The sequence below is a fragment of the Balaenoptera acutorostrata genome, chromosome 3 (genome assembly GCF_949987535.1).
Source record: "Balaenoptera acutorostrata chromosome 3, mBalAcu1.1, whole genome shotgun sequence".
NCBI classification, from domain to species: Eukaryota; Metazoa; Chordata; class Mammalia; order Artiodactyla; family Balaenopteridae; genus Balaenoptera; species Balaenoptera acutorostrata.
Window position 1 is genome coordinate 60,759,623 of NC_080066.1, and position 27,205 is coordinate 60,786,827.

Consider the following 27,205-nt stretch of genomic DNA (forward strand, 5'->3'; position numbering starts at 1 on the left):
TCTTGGAATTGGGTACAGGAACAAAGGGGATGCTTGACAGTGCTTTTCCCGCTCTTCTGGTTCTCCCTGTGAGAGTGAGAAAGAAGTACAAGGGTGTCCCTGTGGGTGTTGGGTTGATGGTTCTCATGGGTGGATATTTGTCTCTTTGAAGAAGTTCTGCACATGTGAGCTCATTTCCCTCTCCTGCTTTTCCCTCTCCCTTTATGTGTTTAGCTTTTCAAGGTAGTCTAGGGCAAAGAGCTCATTGCATAGTCTGAATTCACTTATAAGGCTGCAGACTCCATGTGGATGAAGGCCCCTAGCACCCTCCTGTGCTTAGCACCCAGTACAGTGCCTGGCACTTAGTGGGCATGTAATGACTATGTGCAGAATGGAATGGATGTTGAAACTGCCCATATTTAGATGATTAATCCCTTTTCTAATGCTCACATGCCTAAATCATCATAGTAGATATGAATGGTAGCTGTGTAGTAAGCATTATGTTATGGGCTTTACATATGTTATTTTTAATATTTTAGAACAACAATCCTGCAGTAAGATACTACTTATTCCCATTTGGGAGCTTAGGAAACTGGGGATCAAAGATCACACTCAGAGTTCAGGCAGTGGTGGGGCTACAGTTACCACCAAAACCTAGACAGATGGAAAAGTCTGGCTTTCCCCATTGTTTGTCAACAGAGAAAAAAATAGAAGGAATTGTCTTTTAAAACTACTAGATGAGTTAACATTTGTAAAGTGCTCGGAATAGCATACATACATAGTAAGTGCCTTTTAAGTGTTTGTTAAATCAATAAAAATAAAACCCAGGTCAGTGCCAGAAGTTGGATTTAAGTCAGCTTCGTGGCTTTCTCTGACAGTATTTTAATCCTCTGGAATAAATACAGTAAAGAAAAATAAAGTGGGGCCACAGGATGTTCTGCTGACAAAAATACCACCACGTCTGTGGCCTCCAGGCCGCAGGTGTTCAGCATCACAGAATTGGAGCATCTCAGGGCCTGGAGGGGTCTCAACTGCCCAGTCCCAGGGTTTGAACTCGGATCCCAGGTGTCCTTGGAAGACCTGTGAGAATCAAGTGGTCCATGCACCCCTTGGAATGTTATGCACAGGGCTGTGGTTTTGTGCACTGTTCAGGTATGGGGCCACGGTTTTCATGCCCTGGAGAGCTCTGCAACACAGAAGGGTTCTGAGGCTCTGGTCTAGCAGTGCCTCCCAAGGTCAGAGTTGAGGCAGGTTGGGGAGGCTCAGTGCCCCAGACTTGATTAAGGCTTCAACTACACCCCCTTTCTTTGGGGACTTGATGGATGGAAATCTCCATTGAGTAGGACTGGCAGGCCATCTGGTCTGGCCACCTACTGGGAAATAAGCTCTTCTGTGATCTTCCATCTCCTCCAGGGACACCATGACTGTCCACTGCCTGTGGGCTTTGCAGGCAACTTGGGGGTCTCCACAGTCCCCATACCTCGCCACCGCCCCTTCCCCCCATCGTGCACCCTCCCAGCCACACCAGCCTGGCAGCCACACTGTGGATTGCCAGGGTGGGAGAAGCCAGACCCCCCCCCCCAGGAGCAAACACAGCCCCTGCCATCCTGGCAGTGCACAGAGCCATTCTGCTCTGCCTTTCAGAACGGGGCTGTTTCAGTGCCAGGCTTGGGAACGCTGCCTGATGAAGCAGTGACCTGGAGCTGCCTCCTTCTGGGCCACTCTCGTGGCTTGACCTCATATAAAGGATTCATCAGAAACTTGCCAGAGTTCATTTTAATATTCTAAAAGTTACCCTCTCGAACTTTTATGAAGACACCTAAGTATATAAAGCAGAAGCAGTAAGGGTACTCAGCCTCTCCTCCCGCTCCAGGGCTTCTCTGAGGCCTCAGGAGTGACTGGTGCACCCTCACAGTAGAACAGTCACCTGCCTGCCAGGAGATGCCATCTGGTTGTTGGTATTTACAGACCTTGGCAACCTAAGCCGGCCTCCTGGAGCTGTCCCCTCGCTGCCACTGCACCAAGATAGGAAATTGAGAGACGCCTGCCCTCTGGTGGTGATCCTGGGGGTAGCACCACCCTGAGAACCAGCTCTAGGGCTTTGATGGGCTGAATGCTCAAGAGATGGAGGAAAGTATCTTCTCTAATTAAAGAGTCAATGCTGATTTCCCTTTTGGCCCATTAAACTCTTTGAGTCATTATTTAATCACTCAGGGATTTTTTTTTTTTTTTAGTAGAGGGAAGTATTATTTATTTATTTATTTATTTTTGGCAGTGTTGGGTCTTCGTTTCGTGCGAGGGCTTTCTCTAGTTGCGGCAGGTGGGGGCCACTCTTCATCGTGGTGCGCGGGCCTTTCACTATCGCGGCCTCTCTTGTGGCGGAGCACAGGCTCCAGACGCGCAGGCTCAGTAGTTGTGGCTCACAGGCCTAGTTGCTCCGCGGCATGTGGGATCTTCCCAGACCAGGGCTCGAACCCGTATCCCCTGCATTAGCAGGCAGATTCTCAACCACTGCGCCACCAGGGAAGCCCACTCAGGGATATTTTGAAGCTGGAAAGATTCTATTTTTCTGCTAAAACCCAGTCTCCTAGGAATATCTGAGTCATTTGAATTTCAGAGGGAATTTTTTTAGTAGCTGGGATTTCCGAACACTGGGGCAGCTAGAAATTCTGCTGCTTCAGCCCAGCCTCTGTTCTGGAGTCTTGGGGTCCATGGTCCTGCTCTTCAAGGAGCTGGAAGCCCAGAGCCTGCTTGGACTCCGGCTTCAGGCTCAGGTCTGGGCTAAGAAACCCTCGATGCCCCCAAACACATACACTCAGTCTCAGTGAGTGTCAGTGCTGCCCTCTGCTCCCCAGGGGGCCTGCCTGCTTCACCATTTCCTCAGTGTTGGGCCCTGCAGCCCGGCCCCAAGGGCTGGCTGGGGACCTGCTTGCCTTCCCTGCCTCATCTCTCCTGCACCCAGACTTCCTTTGCCACGCCCTGCCCACCTCCTGAGCTACCCATTACCTCTTGTTAAATCCAAAGCAGTGGTTGTCACCCAAATCACCCAGGATCTCACTGAGATGCAGACATTCACTCAGCGGGTGTGGGAAGGCCCAAGAGTCCGCATTTCTAACAAGCTCCCAGCTGATGCTGATGCTGTTGGCCCACGGAGCCCACTGAGCACCAAGGACCAAGGACAGTGGTTCTCAATCTCAGCTGCACATTGGAATCACCTAAGGAGATCAACACATACTAAGGCCTGGGTCCCGCCCCATAGTTTGTGGTTTGCGTGGTCTGGTGTGTGGCCCAGGCACTGGGATTTTTAAAAGCGCTCTTAGTGGTCCTCGGATCAGCCAGGGTTGAGCACCACTGACCTGGATACAGATTGCAGCCTCCCTGCCGCCACTCCTCAGCAGCTACTGTATCCCTGGACACCATCCTTTCTTGGATGGGTGGTCTCCCTCCATCTGCTTCAGTTGAGTCCTCCCCTGGGTGTATTGTCCTGGGGTTCACTAGAGTGTGTGCAAATAGCACCCCTTGAACTTGTGCACAAAGGGGGTTTCAGGAAGTCACCCCCAGACGGGCATGGTTGAGGGGATTGTAGTGGAAGGCAGAGCAGAGGTGGGGGGAATCACTGGGCTGGTGCAGGAGCGGAAGCACACGACCAGGGCAGTGAGCATGGGCTCCACTTTGCAGCTGCCTTGGGGTTTTTTGGGAACTGCGTTGGTTGCCCCAAGGACTGTGGGAACACCTGCAACACCTGCGCGGGGTGGGGTGAGGTCAGCTGCCCCCAGCCGTGAAGGGGAAGCCCTTCCGGGTGAGGCCTACCCTGACCACCTAGTTTAAAATGTCACCCTTCATGCCCCCCTTTCCTCCCACAGTACCCACCACCCTGTAGGACACCATCTCATTTCCTAATTCGCTATGTTTATTGTTTGACTCTCACCCACTGGAATGTCAGCTGCCCGAGAGCCGTGGCCTGTGTTGATCACGGTGCCTGCCTAGCACATGGGGTGTCTGGCATTCACTTGACTTCCAGACCTTCCCCTGCCTGGTTTCTGAGTCCTGCCACCTTCCTGGCCCCTCCCTGGCTGCTTCCCGAGGCCAAGGAGTGCCGTGGTATCAGGGCCAGGCTCGCATTGCCAGCTTTGGACTACAGGTCCCCACTTTGCACCGACCACTTCCCAATAACCAAACCTGGGTCTGCTTAGGAAGTTTTTCTGATCAAACAAGAAAATAAAAAGCAACATCTTTTTTTTCTTTTTTTTGGCTGCGTCTTGCAGCACGCGGGATCTTAGTTCCCCAACCAGGGATCGAACCCGTGCCCCCTGCACTGGGAGCGTGAAGTCTTAGCCACTGGACCGCCAGGGAAGTCCCAAAAGCAACATCTTAACACTTGAAGCAGCAACATAAAATGACTTTTCGTTCCCATGGAGAGGCAGGTCAAGTGTGGAGTCTCCTTTTTAGAGGGAAAGCCTGCCACGTGAAGAAGCAAATGGTTTGTTTCATCCCTTTCTCCCCGTGGGACCTTCCTCTCAGGGTAGAAGGCCCGGTCTCTGAGGGGCGCACCCCACGCTTCTGGGCTGCACAAGGCACAGATGAGAACGGGTGCCCCGCTCCTCACGCTGGACGTGCAGGCGAGTCTTCCTCTGGCTGCTCAGCCCAGGCAGACGGCTTTGGCAGCTGCCCTTTTCATTTATCACTGCGGAGGGTGCTAGCCTCAGATTTCAGGTGACAGTGAAATGGCATCAGTGTAGGGGCCACAGACGATTGGACTGGGTTTTAGAGAGGATGTGGAATTGGAGCTGGGTCTCCTTTGGGAACTGGGGAGGAGGGCAGGAGGGTAGGAGGCCGCAGGAAACTTCCAGAGGGAGTGCCGAGGCAGCTGGAGGCTGGGCGAGAACTGGGGTGAGAGGTGCGAAAGATTAAAATAGGGCCAGCGGAAGGGGGCGGGAATGTCACACTATGGGAAGGGGGCGGGAATGTCACACTATGGGAAAAGGAGGGGTGACACTCTCGGAATGGATCAGGAGGAGAGGAGGTCAGCCAAGTAATGATGGCCAAAGGTACCTTACAATTCAAAGGGTCTTTCATAGGCAAAAGCATACACAGCTGATAGCACCTGTGGGTGGAGCCTCCAGGATTCTCTGTGCCTCTACCAGGTAGGGGGCGGCTGTCCCTGACCACTCTGGTCCTTCTTTCCTGGCCTCCTGGACAGACACGCTCAGCCCTCCCACCGGTGTCCTTCACGTGGCCTTTCCTTTCCTGACACTGTCTTCTCTCCTGTATCCCAGGGATCCCATGCATTCCTCTGACCAACTCCCAGCCACCCTCACCAGGCCCCCTCAAGACCCCTCCGCTCTGAATTTAGGGCTGTCAGTTTAGCAAATAAGAATAGAGGACACCCATTTAAATTTGAGTTTCAGATAAACAATGAATAAATTTTTTTAGTGTAAGTATATCCTATACAACGTTTGGGACATACTTATAGTGGAAAATCATTGATTGATTGTTTATCTGAGATATAACTGCTTGTCCTGTATTTTCTCTGGCAACCCTACTGAGCTCCACATGGTGTCAGCTTGGGGTTTACCCTGTAGCCTGTCGCTTGTGAGTGGCCCTCGTGAACCTGCAGGAAGGTGGAGAGAAGTGGTTCCGCAGGGGACTTTGAAACCCATCTGCAGCGGGTGAAGCAGGCCTTCATCGATGGCCTTCGGTCTGGCCTCCGCCCACCTTTGTCCCCCTGTCTTCTGCTTGTCCTCAGTGAGAACCCTCTCTTCTGCCTGGCAGCTCTCCTCACTTCTCACCCCACGCTCTTGGCCATGGGCGAGGGTGTCCCATCAATCATCCTCTGCTTGTCCAAAAATGCCTTCCTCCTCTTCCCCCATCACCTGAAAGCCAAATTTCCTTGAAGAGCCATGAGCTTTGTCCCACTTTCCAACAACTGGGGCCTCCTTCAAGCTTTCCCTTGATGGACTGTGAGGAAGAAATCTCCCTGAAGCATCTACATTATTCCTTTGGGGAGAAGGGAGCACCTCAAGGCAGAGCTCCCCTTTCCAGAGACACCCTCGGAATCTTCAGGGATGGGTACCGGCTGCTTTGCAGCAGGCTCCAACCAATTGCTCCCTCTGGACAGGAAGGACAGGGGGTGACGGCCGAATCTTTGGGCCATCAGATAATTTATCATCATCATCACCATCACCATCACCACCACTATCACCATCATCACCATCACCATCACCATCACCATCACCATCACCATCACCATCACCATCACCACCACCATCACCATCACCATCAGCTACATGGTGCTTTACAGGTCAGATACATTTTCTCATTTCACTTTCAATAACCCTGGAGGCTAAGGAGTTTTACAGATGGGGAGGCTCAAGTCCAGAGTGCCTTTGACATGGTCCCGGGAGGCCGAAGGCTAAACCAGAGGTGAGGACTCCCCAGCCAGTGCTGCCTCTGGTGTTCTAGGGCACCTAATTCTTCCTCATCAAGGCAGGCAGGCGGGTCCAGCTTGTAAATAACCCACCAAGTCAGTGAGGTTTGACTTCACCATCCCCATGCCCCCTTAGAGGCACCCCCTTTTCACCAGGATCTTGTGTTCCTGAAGGGAGCAGATCAAATGCCCTAAGGGACCCACCAGCTCTGAGATTCTGTGCCTTCTCTCCACTTCCAAACCTACTCAGGAAAGATTTCATCGTCGGTGGCCTCATGTCTATGTATGAACGTTCGCTCACGATCATCTAGTCATAGGTTTCCCAAAAGACGGTCCATAGAACACTAGTCCCTCCAGGTGCTACATGACAAAAGGGTGCGTGGGCCAGTGAGTTTGGGAAAAACTGATACTGTAATCCCTTTTGGAGCACATTGATGCATGATAGCATATTAATGGCACTAAAATGTCCTGCAGAGAAAAATATCCACTTAACTTTTTTTTAAATAATTTTTTAAAATTTTTATTTATTTTATTTATTTATTTTTGCCTGCACTGGGTCTTCGTTGCTGTGCACGGACTTTCTCTAGTTGTGGCGAGTGGGGGCTACTCTTCATTGTGGTGCACGGGTTTCTCATTGCGGTGGCTTCTCTTGTTGCGGAGCATGGGCTCTAGGCGCATGGGCTTCAGTAGTTGTGGCTCACGGGCTCAGTAGTTGTGGCTCGCGGGGTCTAGAGCGCAGGCTCAGTAGTTGTGGCACACGGGCTTAGTTGCTCTGCGGCATGTGGGATCTTCCTGGACCAGGGCTCGAACCCGTGTCCCCTGCATTGGCAGGCGGATTCTTAACTACTGCGCCACCAGGGAAGCCCTATCCACTTAACTTTGACCCAAATTTTCTAAAACTTATCCAACCCTAGAAACTTTTTATTGAGTAACAATCATTAACATTCTGTGGAACTAGCATTCCTTACAATCTACTTTGAGAAACAGGGATCAGTTCAAATCTTTCCTTGTATAGCTGAAAAAACAGAAAATTCACTTATGAATTCATTGAGCATTTATTAGAGGTGGGCTGAGGGTATCCTAAATGCAGAGCCTGTGCTAGGTTCTGAGACCTATGCAGAAGTATAATATAATAAGTGTAATAATAATAATAATAATTCATGCAGCACTTACCACATAGCCAGGCTCTCCACTAACCTTTGCGGTCTTCCATCTTTACAAGAAGCCTATGAGATGTGGTTTTGTACCCATTTTAAAGATGAGGAGACTGAAGCACAGGGAGATGCTGTGAGCTGCCTGGGTCAGCCTGTATACCGAGCTCCATCTCTTAATGAGATGTTTCCGGTCTTCGTCATTCTACCCAGTGGCCCCTTGAAGAAGGCTGTGTTTCATCAGGAAGCACAGAGCTGGGGAGGTGTTGAGAGCAGGGCTGTGGTGGGGACCTCACCCCTTCTCAGTGCCTCCTCCCCCACTTTTGTCCCCGCAGGTCTACCTGGCTGAAGCCGTGCTGTGGGAAGAGAGCAGCCGTGTGGCAGGTATTTTTGCTCAGTGCAAGTGTCAACAGTTTCCTGGTAGCCTGTGTAATATTGGTGGTGATTCTCCTGACTCTGGAACTTCTAATAGATATAAAGCTTCTCCAGTGTGAGTAGCAAGAGAGATACATATGTAAATACATATGATGTCAATATTCCATGTGCATCCATCAGGGGTCCCCAACTAGCAGTGTGATCTGCCCCCAGCCTGACGGCACTGCCCACCCCTGGCCCCATGGCTCATGGGGATGACCACTGGGAGGAAAGCATCTGGCAGCTTCTCTCCCTGCCACCCCCAGCATCTCTTTGCCCCCCTCCGCCCAATGTGGCCTCTTCACTCCCCTTCCCCAGCATTCCATGATCAGAAACTGATGAGATCCAAAATGTTGGGGACCCCTGTGTGCACCTTTTTTTTTATTGTTCCCATTTGGAATTTTCCAGGTTGGAATTTGCTGTAGCTTAAAGAGAGTTCCCATGTGTGGAGGCGTCTCACCTTGTAGTAACTAATAATGACAGCAGCCACAATGACGCTATGTGTATTTTTATCCATCTGTAAGTTGGCAGTGTTATTTATCTATAACGTGATCATTTTGAAAGCACTTCTCCATGTATCTGAACCTAGTAGCAACCCTGTGAGACAGGCAAGACTGGTATTATCCCTTTTTATGGATTTGGAAATTAAGCTTGGGAGAAGTTAGACTTTTCCTAGGTGAGAGGTATTAGAGCTGGGACTTCAAACCATCAGGCCAGTTTTCTTTCCCAACCTGGTCCTCTTGGTGTTCGTCCTAGTTTCATGTTCGTGGGAGCCTGATGCACATGGCAGCAGATAGCTTGTCTGCCACCTCTTCTGTCCTTCTAGGTGTCCCTTGGCAGCATGTCTGTCAGAGCGGAGGGCCCTCTTCCTGCCTCCCACCCTGTAGACCCCTGTTTGGTGCACCAGCAGGGGGCCAAGGGTCTTGACTCTTGGCTTTGGATGAGTGAGTGGTTTCTGGTAGAGCTCCTGGTTCCCCAGAGGTCCCCTAGTCAGAAAACGGCTCATTCAAGTGCAAATTAAAAAAGAAATGAAATTGTTGGCCCCCGAGAGATTTCCTTTCCTGCCATTGGCAAAATCCAGGACTGTAGATCCGGCCACCCCCAGACCCATTCAGTCATCTTAGACTTGTATTCTCAAATGCCCCCAGACCCTTTACTGGAGTTTCTGTATTCAGGGTCTTTCAAAGCTCCTTCCAAGTCCTATTAGCCTTCCCTACTCTCTGAGAGAGGATGGCGGAGAGCACAGAATTGCTTTTGTCTGATAAGCCTCGTTAGCTTTTGTACAGCTGGTGGCCCCTTGGTTCCAATCAAAGTATCTTCCAGCAGAAAGTGACTAGCACTGATTTTACACTCAACCTGTCTTCAATTAAACCATGTTGTATACTTTCCCTCCCACTCATCGGTATGTCTGCTTTTTATGAGGTCTGACCATAACAGAGTCATTCTTTCCTTATTGTGGGTTATACTTGGGGCTCTTGGCCGCTCAGGCATTGAGTAGAACTGAGAACACGGCCGACGCTGGAATTTTGCTTAAAACTAAGCATCCAGGAGATTGATTTTGGTGGGAGATCCACTAACAGCTCATAAAAGGCATCTTAAATTCCATAAAATGCACAATCAGAGATTTATTGCTCTTCTAAAGCAAACCATAAAAAAAGGCACAGGAATTCATTTGAGAAATAATGGGGAGAGATTTTATGCTTCCAGAATCATCTGGAGGTCTTTTCAGAGTCACACAGGCCTCAGCCTCCTGGTTCCCACTCGTATTCATGTGACCCAGGACGGAAAGAATCCACAGTGTGGCAGGACTTGCCTTCTGAGGCTCGTATTGGTCCAAAGCCAGAAACCCCAAAGTCTCCCACTTGGAACCTGTCTTTGAAGCCTCCTTCCCCCAGGACACGCTCCAGGACTTTGTTTCCACCCACCCCCAGGGCTTGCCGATCTCAGAGCTTTGGGGGAGGCTGTGGGTTCCTCTCTTTCGGCCAGCCCACCCCACTGATGGCGTCGGGCATCTTTCCTTGTCCCCCAGGGGATCTGAGCTGCGTGCTGACCAGAGCCCAGTAGGGAAGTGTGCTCCCAGCTGCATTCCTGCACCTTGTTTTGGTCCTGCCCCACTGTCCGGGGACGTTCTACCGGTATCTCTTTTAGGCTGGCCCTCTGGGGGGCCATCCCCTCCCACCCACTCTCCATCAGAGCCCACCTGACCTTGTCCTGGGCCCCAGCACCCTACTTTTGGCCTTACTCCCTGATAAACTATGCTCTGCTACAGCTCAGAGGCTGGTCACGGCCCCTGTATTGTGAAAGGGCCTGCCAGAGGTGCTGCCTTAATGCCAAGGATTGCCGGGTGGAAGGTGGGGTGGGAGCTTTCAGTGGCTGATAGCTCTCCCCGCTCATACTCTGGCATCCGGAGGCGTGGCAGCCCCCAGCTGCTCACTCTGCCACTTTCGGGAGGCTGACACCACTGGTGTCCTCTTCCAGTCCCGGCTCCTGCCTTCTCCCCCAGAACACCCTGGCTGACGCCGCCGTCTCAGCCTCTCAGAATTTTCAGAATGAGAAGTCAGAGTAAGCTTGCCTTAAGCCCCACTCACAGTGCACGGTGCTTTGGGGGTGAATTGTGGGGATTTCTGGAAGCTCATCTAGATCTGACAGAAGCTGCCCACCCAGGTCTGAGATGTCTTCTTGCTCCCTCTGGAAGGCTTTTTGGAAGGCTTCTTTCTGGGCACAAAGCCCACGGCGGCTGATGGGACTGAGCTGGAACTCTGAGATGCAGCCCGTTGGATGGAGGGAAGAGCAGCATTACGGGCCCGCCAACCTCCCACCACCTCCATCACAGACACCCCTTAAAGCTGCCTGATGTTCTCTGGCCGGACTGCTTCCAGATCTAAATACTCATGCTCCGGGCTCCTGGAGGCCTGCCTCCACACTGTGAGGCCCCCTCTACTGATGCACCTAATTCCTTGCTCCTAAAATTGGCCCCTGTTATTGTGCTTGCAGTTTCCAGTGCATTCCAGTTTGCTGGCGTGATACACTGGATCAGTCTGGTCATTCTCTCAGTGTTCTTCTCAGAGGTAGGTCGAGACTTGGGCCCTGTGACCATCTCTTTGGGGCAACTCCTGGCCCGGGGAGACCAAGCTTTATTCTCTAAACACTTTCTAATGACAGACCCTCTGCCAGACCTTGAGGCTGCAAAGAGGGAGACGCAATACAAGGAGCTGAGTTCTGTGCTGGGCCTCAGCGGGTGACCCAGACGGTGAGCAGGTGTCGTCCAGGTGAGGGTAGATGGTGACATCTGTGAAGGTGAGACTGAGTGAGACATAGTTGAAGGAGAGCAAATAGTTCGTGTGACTGGTAAGGAGCAGGCGGAGGCCGGGCTGAAGCCCAGGGGGCCTGGAGGTGGGGAGACTGATTAGGACGCTGTGGCCATGGTCCTGGGTACATAGGTGACTTGCCCCTCGGGGCCGAGGCCCAGGGGGCAGTGAGGGCAGAGTCACAGGGCCGGGCAGTGGACTTGACCCAGTGCTTCAGTGGGTACAGGGTCTGGCTAGACTGAGCTGTGCCCCCTCTGTGGGAACAAAGAGGCACGTGTCTGGGATCAGGGAACATGGATGCCCTTCGCCGTTGCTAGAGCCAGCTGATGAAGCCCAAGTCCGTATCTCTGTGTGTGAGGTAAGAGGGAAAAAGCACCTGGAAGCTCGTGGGCCCTGGGTTTTGGTGGGAGCTGATAGCCCTGAGTGGGTCTGAAATGTGTGGGAACAGTTCCCCCACCTTGACATGGGGGTGAGTGACGCATCCTCTGAGCAGCTCCCAGCCTCTCACAGTGACCCCCTGGCCTGTGTTTCAGGGGCATTGACTTGGGGCTGCTCCTGGCGGGGTCTTCAGGCGAAGCCGAGAAGACTGGGCTTCATCCTATGCGCAGTGGCGGGTCTTTGAAGGACTGGAGAGTTTTGTGTGGAAATCCTGTTCCTCCTAACAGAAGACGGGCCCAAGTCAGCTGGCCACTGGCCCACTCCCTGTGTGTGCCCTCAGCCCCATGACCACAGGTCCAAATTAGCCCATGCAGAGCCCCAGTGGGGCCTTTCAGCATGGTCAGCAAGCGTGGGCAGAAAGAAAGGAATATGATACAGAGCCTTCTGGGGAGGTGTGTATGCCTGCACGTGTGCGCATGCGCACACACACACACACACACACACACGCACGCACGCACGCACGCAGCTTACACCAGCAAGGGTGATGCTATCTCAGAGGCAGAGGGGGCTCTGAGTCCCAGAGCGCAGCAGGGCCTTGAAGGAGGAAGGATGCTCCGGGAGAGCAATGATGTGGGTGGAGGTACAGAGGAAAAGAGTTTTTTGTACCGTGATCAGGGAGCCCAAGGAGTTAAGCACCCCAGGGTCCTCCTGGGCCAGCTCTGACCCCACCTAATGGCACGTACTTTCTCTCTCAGACTCAGGGGAGGCCTGGGCCTCAGACCTTGAATCCAGAATCCTGAGTCTGGGTGTGGGGTGTGGTGGGGCTGGGCAGCAGGCATTCCAAACATGGAACATTCTTTCCCAGGCCTCGGCTCCCGGCTCCCGCAGCCCACGGGGTTGGCAGGCGAGGACTCCAACACTGCCCTTCCTGGGAAGCGTCCCTTACAGCTTGCTGAGGTCATTGCCCTGGAGGTGCCTCAGACCCCCGAATAGTGCCTGCTCCCCAGCCTGCTGCCCCTTGGAGGGTCCTGCCCTCCTGTCCCCCTTTGTCTCCGCTCACTGGGATTCCCTCCCATGCACACATGGGCCGTGGCCAGATGTCTCCTTGATGCAAACCTTGGAAAATGTGCCATGTGCCTGTGACTGCCAACAAAAATGTTTAATCAGTTGCTGCGGTTCTTCCATCTATCCCTCTGCTTTGGTTTTATTGGCTTTGCAGAATTTATTACCCAGCGTTAATTTGGCATTCCCTTCCTGTCACTGCCGGAGACGAGCCACCTGAAACAGACAAGCGCCAGTGCAGAGGAATCTCGGCCTCAGACCACCCCCCCCCCGCCCCCACCCCATGCCACGGAAGAGGCTGGGCTTCCCACAGGCTCAGCGGGGAGAGCTGGGGGCTGGCTGAGGATGACTGTGACCTTGGACCTTGTTAGATATGGTGAGGGTGGGGGTGGAGCTGTAAGGTGGGAGTAACAGGGGAGTAACAGGGGGTAACAGGAGTAACAGAGGGGTAACAGAGGAGTAACAGAGAGGTAACAGAGGCGTAACAGGAAAGTAATCAGGGAGACCTGCCTCCCCCAGTACACCCAGCCCAGCGTGAGCAAAGGGGCTGGTACCCAGTGATCTCGTGAGGAGGCAGCCCAGCTAGCAAGCCTGGGTTTCCACGGAGCTCCCAGGAGAACCTAGCATCCGAAGAGGTTAGAACAGTCCCATAGAGGCCCCCTACCCTGCTCCCTGGAGGGCTGGAAATGTGCGAAGGTGTCTGTGCTTCTCACAATGACTCCCCCTTTCTAGTGGGAAGGGCCAGGGCAGCCAAACATCCCTCAGCCACGGAGCAGGCCTGCGTATTTGCCTGCTGAAAATGCCAGCAGTGTCCCTTTAAAACCACATGGACGAGGACGGCAGCCCAGGGTCACATAGCCAGTTCCCACCAAAAGCGGGCCCAAGGCTCTGGACTCTTTGTCTGGTCCATCACCACTGCATCCTCTCCATGGTCCTAGTGCCGGCAGGTGGGGAGCAGACCAAGAATCTGGGGGAAGGGCCTGGGCCAGCAACTGAGAAAGAAAAGCCCAGCCCTGAAATACCTCTGACCACAAACCCAGCACAACTGGCACGCCACCTCACCTAGGGAGAAGCGAATGCCACCCCTTCGGGGCTGGCCCTTCTTCTTCTGGGAAATGGCTGCAGGCCAAGGGTGGGGGTCAGTCTGAACCAGCTGACTTAACATGGGTGTGGTGTCACAGGCAATTCCAAGAAAGTCCAACACAAAGGATTCCTGATGCCAGGCAGCCTTTCACCTTGTGCTGAGCGATATTCCACCCCTGGTCTCAACTGAGCTTTAGGACAGCCCCTGAATTGGGCGGCACACTTTGTGAGTTAGGAAACTGAGGCCTAGGAGGAGCACAAACCTGCCAGGCCTGCAGGCGGGACAGATGCAGGCCTCGGGGTGGGTGTGCAGTGGGCCAGCCCATCCTTGCCCATCTCAGAGCTCTGAGGGCTGCTCCAGGGAAGATGCCCCAGAGGACAGAGCTAGGTCCATGGAAGAGAAGTGCAGGGCTGGTTTGGGCTCAGTTTGAGGACATCTATTCAAATAGGCCGAGCTATTCACCAGTGAGGCAGGTGCTTTTCAAAGTGGTGAGAGCAGGCACCCCGCACACAGTCAGGCCGTGTGGGAGCCCTACAGGGGCCCGAGGTGAAAATGGGTGCCTGGGAGGCTTCTGAGTCCTGCTGTGCTAGGTCAGGCAGGGTCATCCCACTTCCATGGGGCCCTGCAACACGGAGACCGGGCAGAGCCTTCGGAATCCAGATGGAGAATTGTGCTAACGGTGTTTCCAAAGTCCCACCCTGCCCTTGGCTGAGACCAGGCCCAGCAGCCACTTGCCACCAGGGAGGCCAGCAACTTCTCTTCCTGAGACCGCATGAGGCCTTGGGGCCCGGCCAGGCTGGGCCACCCTGCAGCAGGGCCTTTGTACAGGTCATGGGGTGTCGGCCCCATTCCCTAATTGGGGTGGAGATGCAGAGAGGCCCTGCTCTTCCTGGGAGAGGAGAAAGCCAACCCACGGCTGGCCTTCTAGACAGGAGCCTCAAGGCAGTGGCAGCAGCTGCTGCACCCTCCTCCTCCTCCTCCTATTTATTATTATTAGGATTCTACTGAGGTGAAATTTACATAACAAAACATTTTAAAGGTTCAGTGGCATTTAGCACACACACAGTGTTGTGTGACCATCACCCCTTCCTAGTTCCAAAGCATTTTCATCACCCCCGAAGGAGACCCTGTCCCCATTAAGTGGCCACTCCCCCAAGCCCCCTTTTCCCCAGCCACTGCCAACCACTAATCTGCTTTCTGTTTCTATGAACTTAACTATTCTGGATATTTCATATAAGCGGAATTGTATGATGTATGACCTTTTGTGTCTGGCCCTTTCACGCAGCATGTTTTCAAGTTCATCCACGTCGTAGCATGCATCAGTGCCTTGTTCCTTTCTGTGTCTCGATACTATTCCACTGTATGGATAGACCACATTTTGTGTATCCACCTGTCAGTTGATCAAGGTTTCTTTTAACATCAGCTATTAGGGCCACCTCCTTCTCCCCAGCACTGCCTCTTAAAGTTGTCCTGGGCTGCGCTGGGTCCCGAGGGAGTCTGGCCTGCTGGGTTACCTGTGCTGTGTGCCAAGCGAGGGCCATTGCCAAACTAAACTGAGCCCGGGCCTCATCTTTGCACATCAGCACCCAAGATTCTGGATCTGTGAGGGGTCCCTCTCCTGCCTGCTCCCTCCTCCCAGGGGGGCCCTGGTGAGCCTCAGTCATCAGATGGAAGGCAAGAGGGTTGTGCTTCTTTTTTTTTTTTAATTTATTTTTAACTTTTTATTTTATGTTGGAGTATAGTTGATTAACAATGTTGTGATAGTTTCAGGTGTACAGCAAAGTGATTCAGTTATACATATACATGTATCTATTCTTTTTCAAATTCTTTTCCCATTTAGGTTGTTACATAATATTGAGCAGAGTTCCCTGTGCTATACAGTAGGTCCTTGTTGGTTATCCATTTTAAATAGAGCAATATGTACATGTCAATCCCAAACTCCCTAACTATCCCTTCCCCCTGGTAACCATAAGTTCCGTTCTCTAAGTCTGTGAGTCCATTTCTGTTTTGTAAATAAGTTCACTTGTATCATATAAGCGATATCATATGATATTTCTCTTTCTCTATCTGACTTACTTTACTCAGTATGACAATTTCTAGGTCCATCCATGTTGCTGCAAAATGGCATTATTTCATTCTTTTTAATGGCTGAGTAATAGTCCATTGTGTATATGTACCACATCTTCTTTATCCATTCCTCTGTTGATGGAATTTAGGTTGCTTCCATGTCTTGGCTATTGTAAACAGTGCTGCAAAGAACTTTGTGGTGCTGTATCCTTTCAGACCATGTTTTTCTCCAGATATATATCCAGGAGTGGGATCGCTGGATCATATGGCAACTCTATTTTTAGTTTTTTAAGGAACCTCCATACTGTTCTCTATAGTGGCTGTATCAATTTACATTCCCACCAACAGTGCAAGAGGGTTCCCCTTTCTCCACACCCTTGCCAGCATTTATTGTTTGTAGATTTTTTCATGATGGCCATTCTGACTGGTGTGAGGTGATACCTCATTGTAGTTTTGATTTGCATTTCTCTAATGATTAGTGATGTTGAGCATTCTTTCATGTGCTTGTTGGCAATCTGTATATCTTCTTTGGAGAAATGTCTGTTTAGGTCTTCTGCCCATTTTTGAATTGGGTTGTTTGTTTTCTTGATATTGAGCTGCATGAGCTGCTTGTAAATTTTGGAGATTAATCCTTTGTAAGACGGCGAACTTAATCGATTAATGTTTTGTGTGTTCTGACTGCTCCACCCACCGGCTGTTCCCCAGTCTCTCTCCCTTCCCTCAGCCTCTCTATTCACTGAGACACAATATTGAAATTAGGCCAGTTAATAACTCTGTAATGGCCTCGAAGTGTTCAAGTGAAGAGTCACACATCTCTCACTTTAAATCAAAAGCTAGAAATGGTGAAGCTTAGTGAGGAAGGCATGTCAGAAGCAGAGACAGGCCAAAAACGAGCCCTCCTGCGCCAAACAGTTAGCCAAGTTGCGAATGCAAAGGAAACTTTCTTGAAGGAAATGAAAAGTGCTACTCCAGTGAACACACAAAGGCTGAGAAAGGGAAATAGCTTTATTGCTGATATGGAGAAAGTTGTAGTGGTCTGGATAGAAGATCAAACCAGCCACAACATTCCCTTAAGTCAAAGCCTACTCCAAAGCAAGGCCATAATTCTGTGAAGGCTGAGAGAGGCGAGGAAGCTGCAGAAGAAAAGTTGGAAGCTAGCAGAGTTTGGTTCGTGAGGTTTATGGAAAGACGCCATCTCCATTACATAAAAGTACCAGGTGAAGCAGCAAGTGCTGATGTAGAAGCTGCAGTGAGTTATCCAGAAGATCTAGTTAAGATCATGAATGAAGGTGGCTATGCTAAACAAAGGACTTTCAATGTAGACGAAACAGGCTTCTGTTGGAAGAAGATGCCATCTAGAACTTTCATAGCAAGAGAGGAAAAGTCAGTGCTGACTTCAAAGCTTCAAAGGATGGGCTGACTCTCTTGTTAGGGGCTAATACAGCTGGTGACTTTAAGCTGAAGCCAATCCTCAATTACCATTCTGGAAATCCTAGGGCCCTTAAGAATCATGCTAAATCTACTCTGCCTGTGCTGTAAAATGGAACAACAAAGCCTGGATGCCAGCACATCTGTTTACAGTATGGTTTACTGAATATTTTAAGCCCACTGTTGATACCTACTTTCTTTCCAAATATTACTGTTCACTGGCAATGTGCCTGGTCACCTAGGAGCTCTGATGGAGATGTACAAGGAGATTCATGTTGTTTTCATGCCTGCTAACATCTATTCTGCAGCCCATGGATCAAGGAGTAATTTTGACTTTTTGGTCTTATTCTTTAAGAAATACATTTTGTAAGGCTCTAGCTGCCACAGATAGTGATTCCTCTGATGGATTTGGGCAAAGTAAATTGAAAACCTTCTGGAAAGGATTCACTATTCTGGATGCCATTAAGAACATTCGTGATTCATGGGAAGAAGTCAAAATAGCAGCATTAATGGGAGTTTGGAAGAGGTTGATGCCAACCCTCATGGATGACTTTGAGGGGTTCAAGACTTCAGTGGAAGAAATAACTGCAGATGTGGTAGAAGTAGCAAGAGAACTAGACTTAGAAGTGGAGCCTGAAGATGTGACTGAATTACTGCAGTCTCATGATGAAACTTTAATAGGTGAGGAGTTGCTTCTTATGGGTGGGCAAAGAAAGTTGTTTCTTGAGATGGAATCTACTGCTGGTGAAGGTGCTGTGAAGATTGCTGAAACGACAACAAAGGATTTAGAATATTGCATAAACTTAGTTGATGAAGCAGCAGCAGGGTTTGAGAGGATTGTTTTGAAAGAAGTTCTACTATGGTAAAGTGCAATCAGACAGCATTGCCTGCTGCAGAGAAATCATTCATGAAAGGAAGAGTCAATCCAAGCAGCGAACAAGCAGCAAACTTCTTGTTATCTTATTTTAAGAAATCACCACAGTCACCCAACCTTCAGCAAACACCACCCTGATCAGTCAGCAGCCATCAACATCGAGGCAAGATCCTCCACAGCGAAAAGGTTACAACTTGCTCAAGACTCAGATGGTTAGCATTTTTTTAGCAATAAGTATGTTTTAACCAAGGTATATACATTATTTCTTTAGACATAATGCTATTGCACACTTAATAGACTACAGTGTAGTGTAAACATAACTTTTATATGCACTGGGAAATCAAAAAATTCCTGTGACTTGCTTTATTGCAATATTCGCTTTTTAAAATTTTTTTTTAAATTTATTGAAGTATAGTTGATTTACAGTGTTGTGTTAATTTCTGCTATACAGCAAAGTGATTCAGTTATACATGTATATACTTTTTTATATTCTTTTCCATTATGGTTTATCATAGAATTTTTAAAAATAAATGTATTTATTTATTTGTCTATTTATTTTTGGCTGCGTTGGGTCTTTGTTGCTGTGCATGGGCTTTCTCTAGATGCGGCGAGCGGGGGCTACTCTTTGTTGCGGTGCACGGGCTTCTCGTTGCAGTGGTTTCTCTTGTTGTGGAGCACAGGCTCTAGGCGCACGGGCTCAGTAGTTGTGGCTTGCGGGCTCTAGAGCGCAGGCTCAGTAGTTGTGGTGCATGGGCTTAGTTGCTCCGCGGCATGTGGGATCTTCCCAGACCAGGGCTCGAACCCGTGTCCCCTGCATTGGCAGGCAGATTCTCAACCACTGCACCACCAGGGAAGTCCCCTATCATAGGATATTGAATATAGTTCCCTGTGCTATACAATAGGACCTTGTTGTTAATCCATCCTGTATATAATAGTTTGCATCTGCTAATCCCAAACTCCCAATCCTTCCCTCCCCCACCCATCTCCCCCTTGGCAACCACAAGTCTGTTCTCTATGTCTGTGAATCTGTTTCCTAGATATGTTCATTTGTGTTGTATTTTAGATTCCACATATAAGTGATATCATATGGTATTTGTCTTTCTCTTTCTGACTTACTTCGCTTAGTATGATAATCTCTAGGTCCATCCATGTTGCTGAAAATGGCATTATTTCATTCTTTTTTATGGCTGAGTAATATTCCACTGTATATATGTACCACATCTTCTTCATCCATTCATCTGTTGATGGACATTTAGGTTGCTTCCATGTCTTGGCTGTTGTGAATAGTGCTGCTATGAACATAGGTGTGCATGTATCTTTTCGCATTATAGTTTTGTCTGGATACATGCCCAGGAGTGGGATTGCTTGATCATATGGCAACTCTATTTTTAGTTTTTTGAGGAACTACCATACTCAATATTCGCTTTATTGAGGTGGTCTGGAACTGAACCTGCAAAATCTCCAAGCTGTGCCTGCATAGTCTTCTGTCTCCCCCATTACCTGGCATAGGGCTGAGCATCTGATACCCACCAATGAAGGCGTGAATAAATTAAACATGTGAGAAATTCTTTTTCAAAATCTCGTTTTCATTTCTTCATTTGCCATGACCTTGACGATGATCTTAGGGAGCATGAAAGTTGGATGTAGAGATGAATTTTCTAAACAAGTTGGAATGTACTGCTTTAGACAATGTCAAGCTCACCGTTGGTGGAAGTCTGCAAGCTCAGGCTAGATGACCAACTCATTGGGCTACCAGACAAGGGATGAAAAAACACTGGAAGGCAGTTGGGCCATGCAACGTAACCTTTAAGGTCCTCCCTCCACCTCTGAGATTCTAGAAATAATCCCAGGTCCAGAACATCCCACTTAACACCACATTCTCAGCAACAACTGATCCGTGCAAGTGGGGAGAGCTGGGCTAATACTTCTACCTCCTGGAAGAGGGACCTAGTAGGGAAGAAGCACATCCTCAGTGACCCTTGGCCTCAGACACAGACCAAGACCTCATGCTGGGCTGTCCGGGTGACATTCAGAGGGAGCTGGGAGGCCACCACACAGACAACCCAAAGTTTGGGTCCCTGGTGACTCCTCTGGGTAAGCACAAGGCTCCATCTCATCACCCTGATGTATAACAACAATCTTCATGTTTACAAAGATAATTCTGCCCACTGTAGAAAATTAAGAAAATACAGACAAGACAAAATGAGAAAACACAAATCCCCCATATTCTTATCACCCACAGACAACCACTATTAACTTGGTTTACATCCAGTGAGCCTTTTTCAATGCCTAAGTGTGTATGTACACACTTTTTCCTTAAGAAAAATGGGGTTATAGTGGACCTGATATTCTGGAACCCAATTTTTGTCTATGAATATTTTGTAAATGTCTTTTCATGTACATACTTTTACAACCACATGCTTAGGGGGATTCTACCTAGTGTTTTTCTTTTTTTTTTTTAACTAGCAAATAGTTGAAACACATCAAAAACATAGTGAATCATTTAATGCACACGTGTGTTCCCACCACCCAGCTTTGTCAAATCCTTTTTGGCAATCCCCTGCCATACAGTGGCTGCAGTCATTGTACAATGTCCCCAGTTTAACCCTCATCTTGGACTTGTAGGATTTCTCCCTGTTTTCTGCTGTTATAAACAGCAACAGCCCTGAAGACTCACCCCATCTCAGTGTGACTCAGTTTGGGTTTAAAAGCAGTGACCCTTGAGCCCGTGTGACCCCACCCCCTGCTCCTCTCCTGCCCAGAGTTCTCCCTTCCGCCCTCGCCTGGCCCCACTTCTGGCTGTTGCTGGCTGTCATGGCATGTCCTCCCACCCAGGCGGCAGTTCATTCATGTGGGCCAGTGGCATAGAGGGAAGGTCAGGCCCGGGCTCTGAGCCTCCTGGTTCAGCCTCCTGCCAGCTGTCTGGTCCTGGGGAGGTCCCTTTGCTTCTCTGAGCATCAGCCTTCCTCGTCTGTAAGACGAGGTTAAAAATATCCATCTTAGAGGGATTTTGTGAGAACTGAAATAATGTGTATAAAGTTCCTCTATTAGTCTCGGTTTTCCAGAAAAACAAAACCAACAAATATAACCTAGATGTATATATTTATATAATAAAAGAGATTGATAACTTCTTGGTTCACGTGGTGATGGAGGTCAAGAAATGCCCAGCTCTGTAGGGGGCAAAAGCTGGAGGCCCAGGAGAGCTGATGACTTGCATCTCAGTGCACGTCGGAATCTGCAGTGTCCCAATTCAAAGACAGTTGAGCAGAGAGAGCAAATCCTTCCTCCCTCTGCCTTTTGTTTTTATCAGGTGGATTGGATAGGATGAGGCCCACTCATGTTGGGGAGGGCAATCAGCTGTTACTCATTCTTCCAGTTCAAATGCTAATCTCATCCGAAACACCCTCCCAGACACACCCCAAATGAGGTCTGGCCAGATATCTGGGCACCCTGCGGCCCAGCCAAGTTGACACGTAAAATTAACCTCCTAGTTCCCAATACAGAGCCTGGCACAGAGGAAGGACTTGATAAATGGAAGCTCTTGTTTATTTATTCATTCAGCCCACATTTTTGAGTGACTCCTTGCCAGGTGCTGTAGGTGGTACTGGGCGTGAGGATTCTGCCCTGATGATCAAGATGCAGGCCCAGCTCAGGTGTTTGCAGTCTACTGGGAAGCCGCCAAGCGGACATGTGTAACGAGAGAACCGGAAATGGAACTTAAGTCTCCTGCTGCAGTCAGTAGGAGACCTCAGAGGGGATGCAGGCTGCTTGCGGATGTGTGAGCTGCTAGGTGCACGGTGGGGATAGAGGACCTTCAGGCAGCAGTCACAGAGCGGACAAGGGACAGCGTGAGCGACCACAGCATGGCTGGTTGTTGACTACAGCAGGGAATGGTGAGCGATGTCCTGGGGACCAGGCCAGGTCACGAAGTGCCCTCCATGTCTTGCTCAGGAGTGGGGGTCTTGTTTTGAAGGCAGTGGGGAGGAGGCTCCAAGCAGGAGAAGGGGGTGATGAAGTTGGGCTTTTAGAGAAATCCCTCTGGCAGCCGGTGAGGAGCAGGGGTTGGAGGTGGGGGGAGACTGGAATTTGGAGACTATTTAGGAGGTGTCATTTAGCTGTAAGAGGTTAAAGGTTTGACCCAGAGCAGTGGAAGTGGGGCGGAGGAAGGGACAAGCTGGACAGAGTTGAAGGAGCTAAACTCTGCAGGACTTGGGGACCGGCCATCCTGGGGAGGGGGCACGACTTCCGGGGGAGGCTGGCTTCCTAAGAGGGGGTGGGGATGCCCTGTGCTAAGCCTGGGAACTGCTGCAGGAGGAGGTCTCAGCTGGAGTCGTGGACCAGGCGGGGCTTCAGGGTGTCGGGTGCGAGTTGAAGCCAAGGGTGCAATTGTCCGGGGATAGAGGAGCGCGAGAGGAGAAGAAATGGAGCCCCAGGAAACAATTTTGGGATGGAAAGCTGACTGAGAAGGTGTAGCCAGGGAGGTGGGAGGAGAACCCAGAGGGTGTGCAATCCTGGAAACAAAAGGACGCCTTCTAGAACATGAAGCCGGCAGCACACCTGAAGCTGCTGAGGGGTCATTGGTAACCAGGTGCGAGCAATTTTCCTGGAATGATGGGTGCTGGGGTCAGACTGCAGTGGGTTTAGTGGAGGCACCTCTTCAGAAACTTGGGAGAAGAGGGAGAGGGCAGTGGCTTAAGGGAGACATGGGGTCAGTGAGGGATGTTTCAGGATGGAGGAAGTGGAGATATTCATATGCCCAGAGGGAGTTCTGGAACAAACCTTGCACATCATGTGGGTTCCAGTTTCTCTCTTCGTCACCCAAGCCTAGCACAGTGCCCCTTGCACAGTGAGCACACAGCCAGGGCATGTCAGTGCTTAATTCACTGCCGTTTGGTCATGTTGTCACCACTGTGCTCTACCCTGCGGGTCTTGAACCCATTCTTTTAAGGTAGCCGGGAACCTCCCGCCAAAAATGAATGAACCCAGCATGGCGGGAGACAGTGCAGCCAGTGTGCCTGGGAGCCCAGGTCCCTGGAGATATCAGCTGCTGCGTCTCGGAAGGGGGTCATCTTTAGACCCCTGGGGAGGAGGCAGTCTCCCTTCACCATCCTCTTCCCCACAGACTTGGAAGACTTGAGGGTGAAGGAGGGAAGGGGCGGCTGCTCGCTCTGCTCCTGTTTTATCAACGCCTAACCCCAGGGGGCGCCCTTGTGCTGCCTGCGATCACCCCTCAGCCTGTGCATGTCATCCAGCAAAACTTTCTTTTGCAAACCAGTTCAAGACTGCTTTCAGCCCCCGCAAATGTTCCTCACATTTCCCAAGTCCTCCTTGTAGCTGGATCCTGGACTCCATGTCTTCCTCTCGCTGCTCTAGTTTAACTGGGGGCTTGCAGAGGAGGGAGCCTGCAGCCATCTTGGTAGCAAAAACTTGCCCAAGGGTAGATCTGCTTCTTGAGGAAGCACTAGGGGTCAGCCCCCAGCGGCCTGGTGCCCACCGTGTGTATTCCTTAGGCCAGGCTGTTCCCCTAAGCCGTGCACCACCCCGCTCCCCAACGCCGCCAGCTGCAGCCTTGCAGGGGCACAAGCTCAGGGCGAGATGTGTGCTGCTCTCTTTTCCCCGGCTGGTGGGCCCAGCTTTGGGGATGGCTCTGCAGGGAGCAAGGGTGCCAGCCCCCACTCTGCTCACCAAGCAGTGAGCCAGGGGATCTCCCTCTGCTTGGGGAAGGGGTGCCTTTGAAAAATTTGCTCAAAGGCATCTGCTAGACTAGCAGGTGTTTCTGCCTGCATCTCCCAGGGTTCCTAAACCCTAGGAGCCTTATCAGGCCTCATCCCAGGGAAAGAGGCTGATTCCCCTAAGGGGAGGGGCTCAGGCCTCAGGCAGCAGGAGGCCAGGAGTCCTTGCTGCCACCTGAGCAAGGCAGGGCCTGGAGCAGATGCAAGGGTCAGGACTTCCCATCCTCCCCTCGTGCTGCCTGAAGCCTGAGCCCCTTCCCTTGGGAGAAATGAGGGGAGTCCCTCCTGAGAGCAGGGCTTGCCGAGGGAAAAGATGAGGCCTCTGGGGTGGGAAGGAAGAGGGGCCTGGGGACCCGAAGGTTTACCTGCCCCTCTCAGCCTCAGTTTCTGCATCTGTAAAATGGCACAACAGCTTGGATTATAGTAAATAATAAATAAATAAATCCTGGAGATTTTGCCAAGACTCTGGCCTATCTTGATTGTCAGAGCGTCCTCATCTCTGGAAGGTGAGACTGGAATGAAGGAGGCTGAAAACCCTTAGTCCCAGGTGGGACAGAAGCACCTGGAGCTGAGGGTCCAGGTCCCTCAGTCCCACCCCCCTCAAAGCCCTTTGCAAATCTTGGGGGCAGGATTGCAAGGCCGTGGGCCCTGGGGTGGGGGTGGGTGATAAAAATAACCCATCCTTAGTGCCCTCCTGCAGTTCTGTTAACAAAGCTCTTTCCAACGGAGCTTTGTAGCAGCTGGCTAGCTGAGGCAGGCAGCACGGGGGCACTAGTTCCGCTCTCCTCCAGGCTGATTGAGGGCTTCAGCCAATGTCCCGTGGTTAGTAAGGGATAGTCAGAGGCCAAAAGGGGGACCTGACCTTTGACTCCTGATCTAACTCTCTTTCTCCTTGTTGCATCTGGGCATGTGGTCTCCCTGGGTTTACCCAGGGCATTGTCACCTTACACATCCCTACCGTTCTGTTGGGTACTCCAGGGGAGTCTGTTAAAAAAAGGCATATTTCTGGGCCCTGCACCCAGACATCCTGACATCCTGGATCTTCATGAGAGCCCAGGAATCTTCATTTTAAACAAAATCCCCAGATGTTGCTAAAGCAGGGGGTCCTTGCCTGCACATTGAGACACATAGGCCAACAATGGGTTAGTCAGTCTGGGTGAGACCCGTGCTGGGGGCCGTGAGGTGGCAGGGCAGCGTGGCCAGGTCCCTACCTCCACGGATAGCAAAGGATGAAAAACCCCTGCAGGGGGAAAACCCCCTGGGTGGAGTGTTTCAGAGCTGGGTTCTCATTCCACCTTTGACCCTGACTCAGAACAGCCAGTTCCAGGCCATTTCCCATCTACAGCAGGAGGCTGGCCCAGGAGCTGTTTCCCAAGCCATCTCCACAACTGCCTTTTGGCTGTTCTGTTTCCATGGGCTGGGCTAGGAAGGAAAGTCTCCCTCACAGGGTGGGTCCCCTGCGGATGGGCCAGCAAGGAGGGAAGGCAAATAGGTGGCTAGTGCTCCCACTGTTCACTTGCCTACCTGGTACCACCTTGACCCATAAGCCCATCAAACCTCCCTCCCTTCCTAGAGCACAGAGGCTCCGCCGGTGCTGTCTGCTGCCTGCTCCTCCCCTCTCTGGGGTTCCTGGCTGAGTTTCAGCCTGGCCAGCTCCCTTCCTCATCCCCCCACTGACTTTTTAGTAAATGCTGCTTTGTTTATAAAGCAGGATGATTCCTTTTAAATGAGGTAACCTAGAGTAGTCAAATTCATAGAGATGGAAAGTAGATGGTGGTTTCCAGGGGCTGTGGGAAGGGGGACAGGGGGAGTTGATGTTTAGTGGGCACAGAGTTTCAGTTTGGGGTGATGAAAAAGTTCTGGAGGTGGATGGTGGTGATGATTGCACAACAACGTGAATGCATTTAATGCCACAGTTCACTTTTAGAAATGGTTAAAATGGTATAATTCATGTTATGTATATTTTACCACAATTTCAGAAGACAGAGCAGCAGCAGGGGGCGGAGGAGGAGGGATCACCTCCAGGCCGGGCCCTGTTCCCCTCTGTGCTGGCCTGGACTTCTTGCTTTGGGAGCCCCAGAATTGGGATTTTGAGGTGGATGTGGCTGGTGTATCATTTCAGAGGAGACAAATACTGAGTTTCAAAGTCAGCATGATTCGAGGGAGTGAACAGCAGCAAAAGAAACTAGGACAGTATCTGGTGTTCTTACACAGCTTGAGTACACTACACGGAGTCAAACACCTCTGGGTCCAAATGCCAACTCACCTCCCAATGGCTGAGTGACCTTGGGCAGCTTCCTTAACCTCTCTGAGCTTCAGCTTCCCCTTCAGTAAAATGAGAATCGTGTGTGAGGAGGGCTGGCCCAGGATCTGCAACCTATTGATATGTACCAGATGGCAAATGTTAGTCTCATAATGAATTGGAAGATTTGTATCTTCTAACTCATCTCTCCAGCAGAAGGGGAAACTGAGGCCCAGAGAGGTTATTTGACTTGCCCAAGGCCACACAACCAGCTGATTACTGAGCTGTGACCTCAAGATATTGGACCCCAACCCAGATCTCTCTGCACCCGCTCGGAGCTGTGGTGCAGTTAAACGAGATTGGGAAGCCACGTGGAATGGGCATCAGGCTGCCACATGTCCCTATGTGTTCTCAAACATGGTGACAGAACTGGCTGCCACCAGCATCCCTCCTTCTCATCTCTTCAGGATAGTCCTTTATGAGGAAGAGGCAAATTTTAGCAGCCAAGCCTTTTTGTGGCTTAAGTGTGGGTAGAGATCCCTAGGCTTTCTACAGCTTTGCCACATTCAGATGGCTGGCCTTGTACTATAGGCATGTGGGAGCAGGGACCTCACCTGGTGTGAATTACTGTGAACTTCTCATGTTGGTTCAAGGAAGGGCCTACGACAATTATACCAGGGTCATATGAGACCAGCTTTTAAGTATCTTCTTTGGAGAAAGATGTACTCTTGGTGAGGAAACCGCCACAGAAGGCGGAGGCATTGGAGTGAGTTCCTGAGGGTTTTAAGGAATCATACATGCATGCATTTGTTCATTCATTCACAACTTGTAATCGCTCAGTGTCACTCTATGCCAGGGATTAGGGGTAAAGGAGAGAAATCAGACAGTGTCTCTTGAGCCTGAATTGGGGGATCAGGCAGATAGTCACCACAAAGTAAGATAAAGTCCAAGGGGGGGAGGGTGGTGATTGACGTTCCAAGGCCTATAGGAACACCCAGGAAAGAGGCACCGAGCCTGGGGAGGGTAGAAAAGCTTCATGGAGGTGACCTTTGAGCCATG

At 50.6% G+C, this 27,205-nt stretch overlaps 1 protein-coding gene across 5 annotated transcripts in view; it reads left to right on the forward strand.

Moving 5' to 3' along the window:
* TMEM266 (transmembrane protein 266) overlaps positions 1-27,205 on the forward strand; it is a 131,931-nt gene that overhangs the window by 57,194 nt on the left and 47,532 nt on the right. For 3 of the 5 annotated variants that reach the window (XM_057542076.1, XM_057542080.1, XM_057542077.1), the window contains 2 exons: positions 7,893-8,047; positions 10,966-11,039. In XM_057542076.1, coding sequence (XP_057398059.1) covers positions 7,893-8,047; positions 10,966-11,039 — 229 coding nt within the window. The remainder of the gene's footprint in view (positions 1-7,892; positions 8,048-10,965; positions 11,040-27,205) is intronic. The other 2 variants (XM_057542081.1, XM_057542078.1) reach the window with 2 other exon arrangements.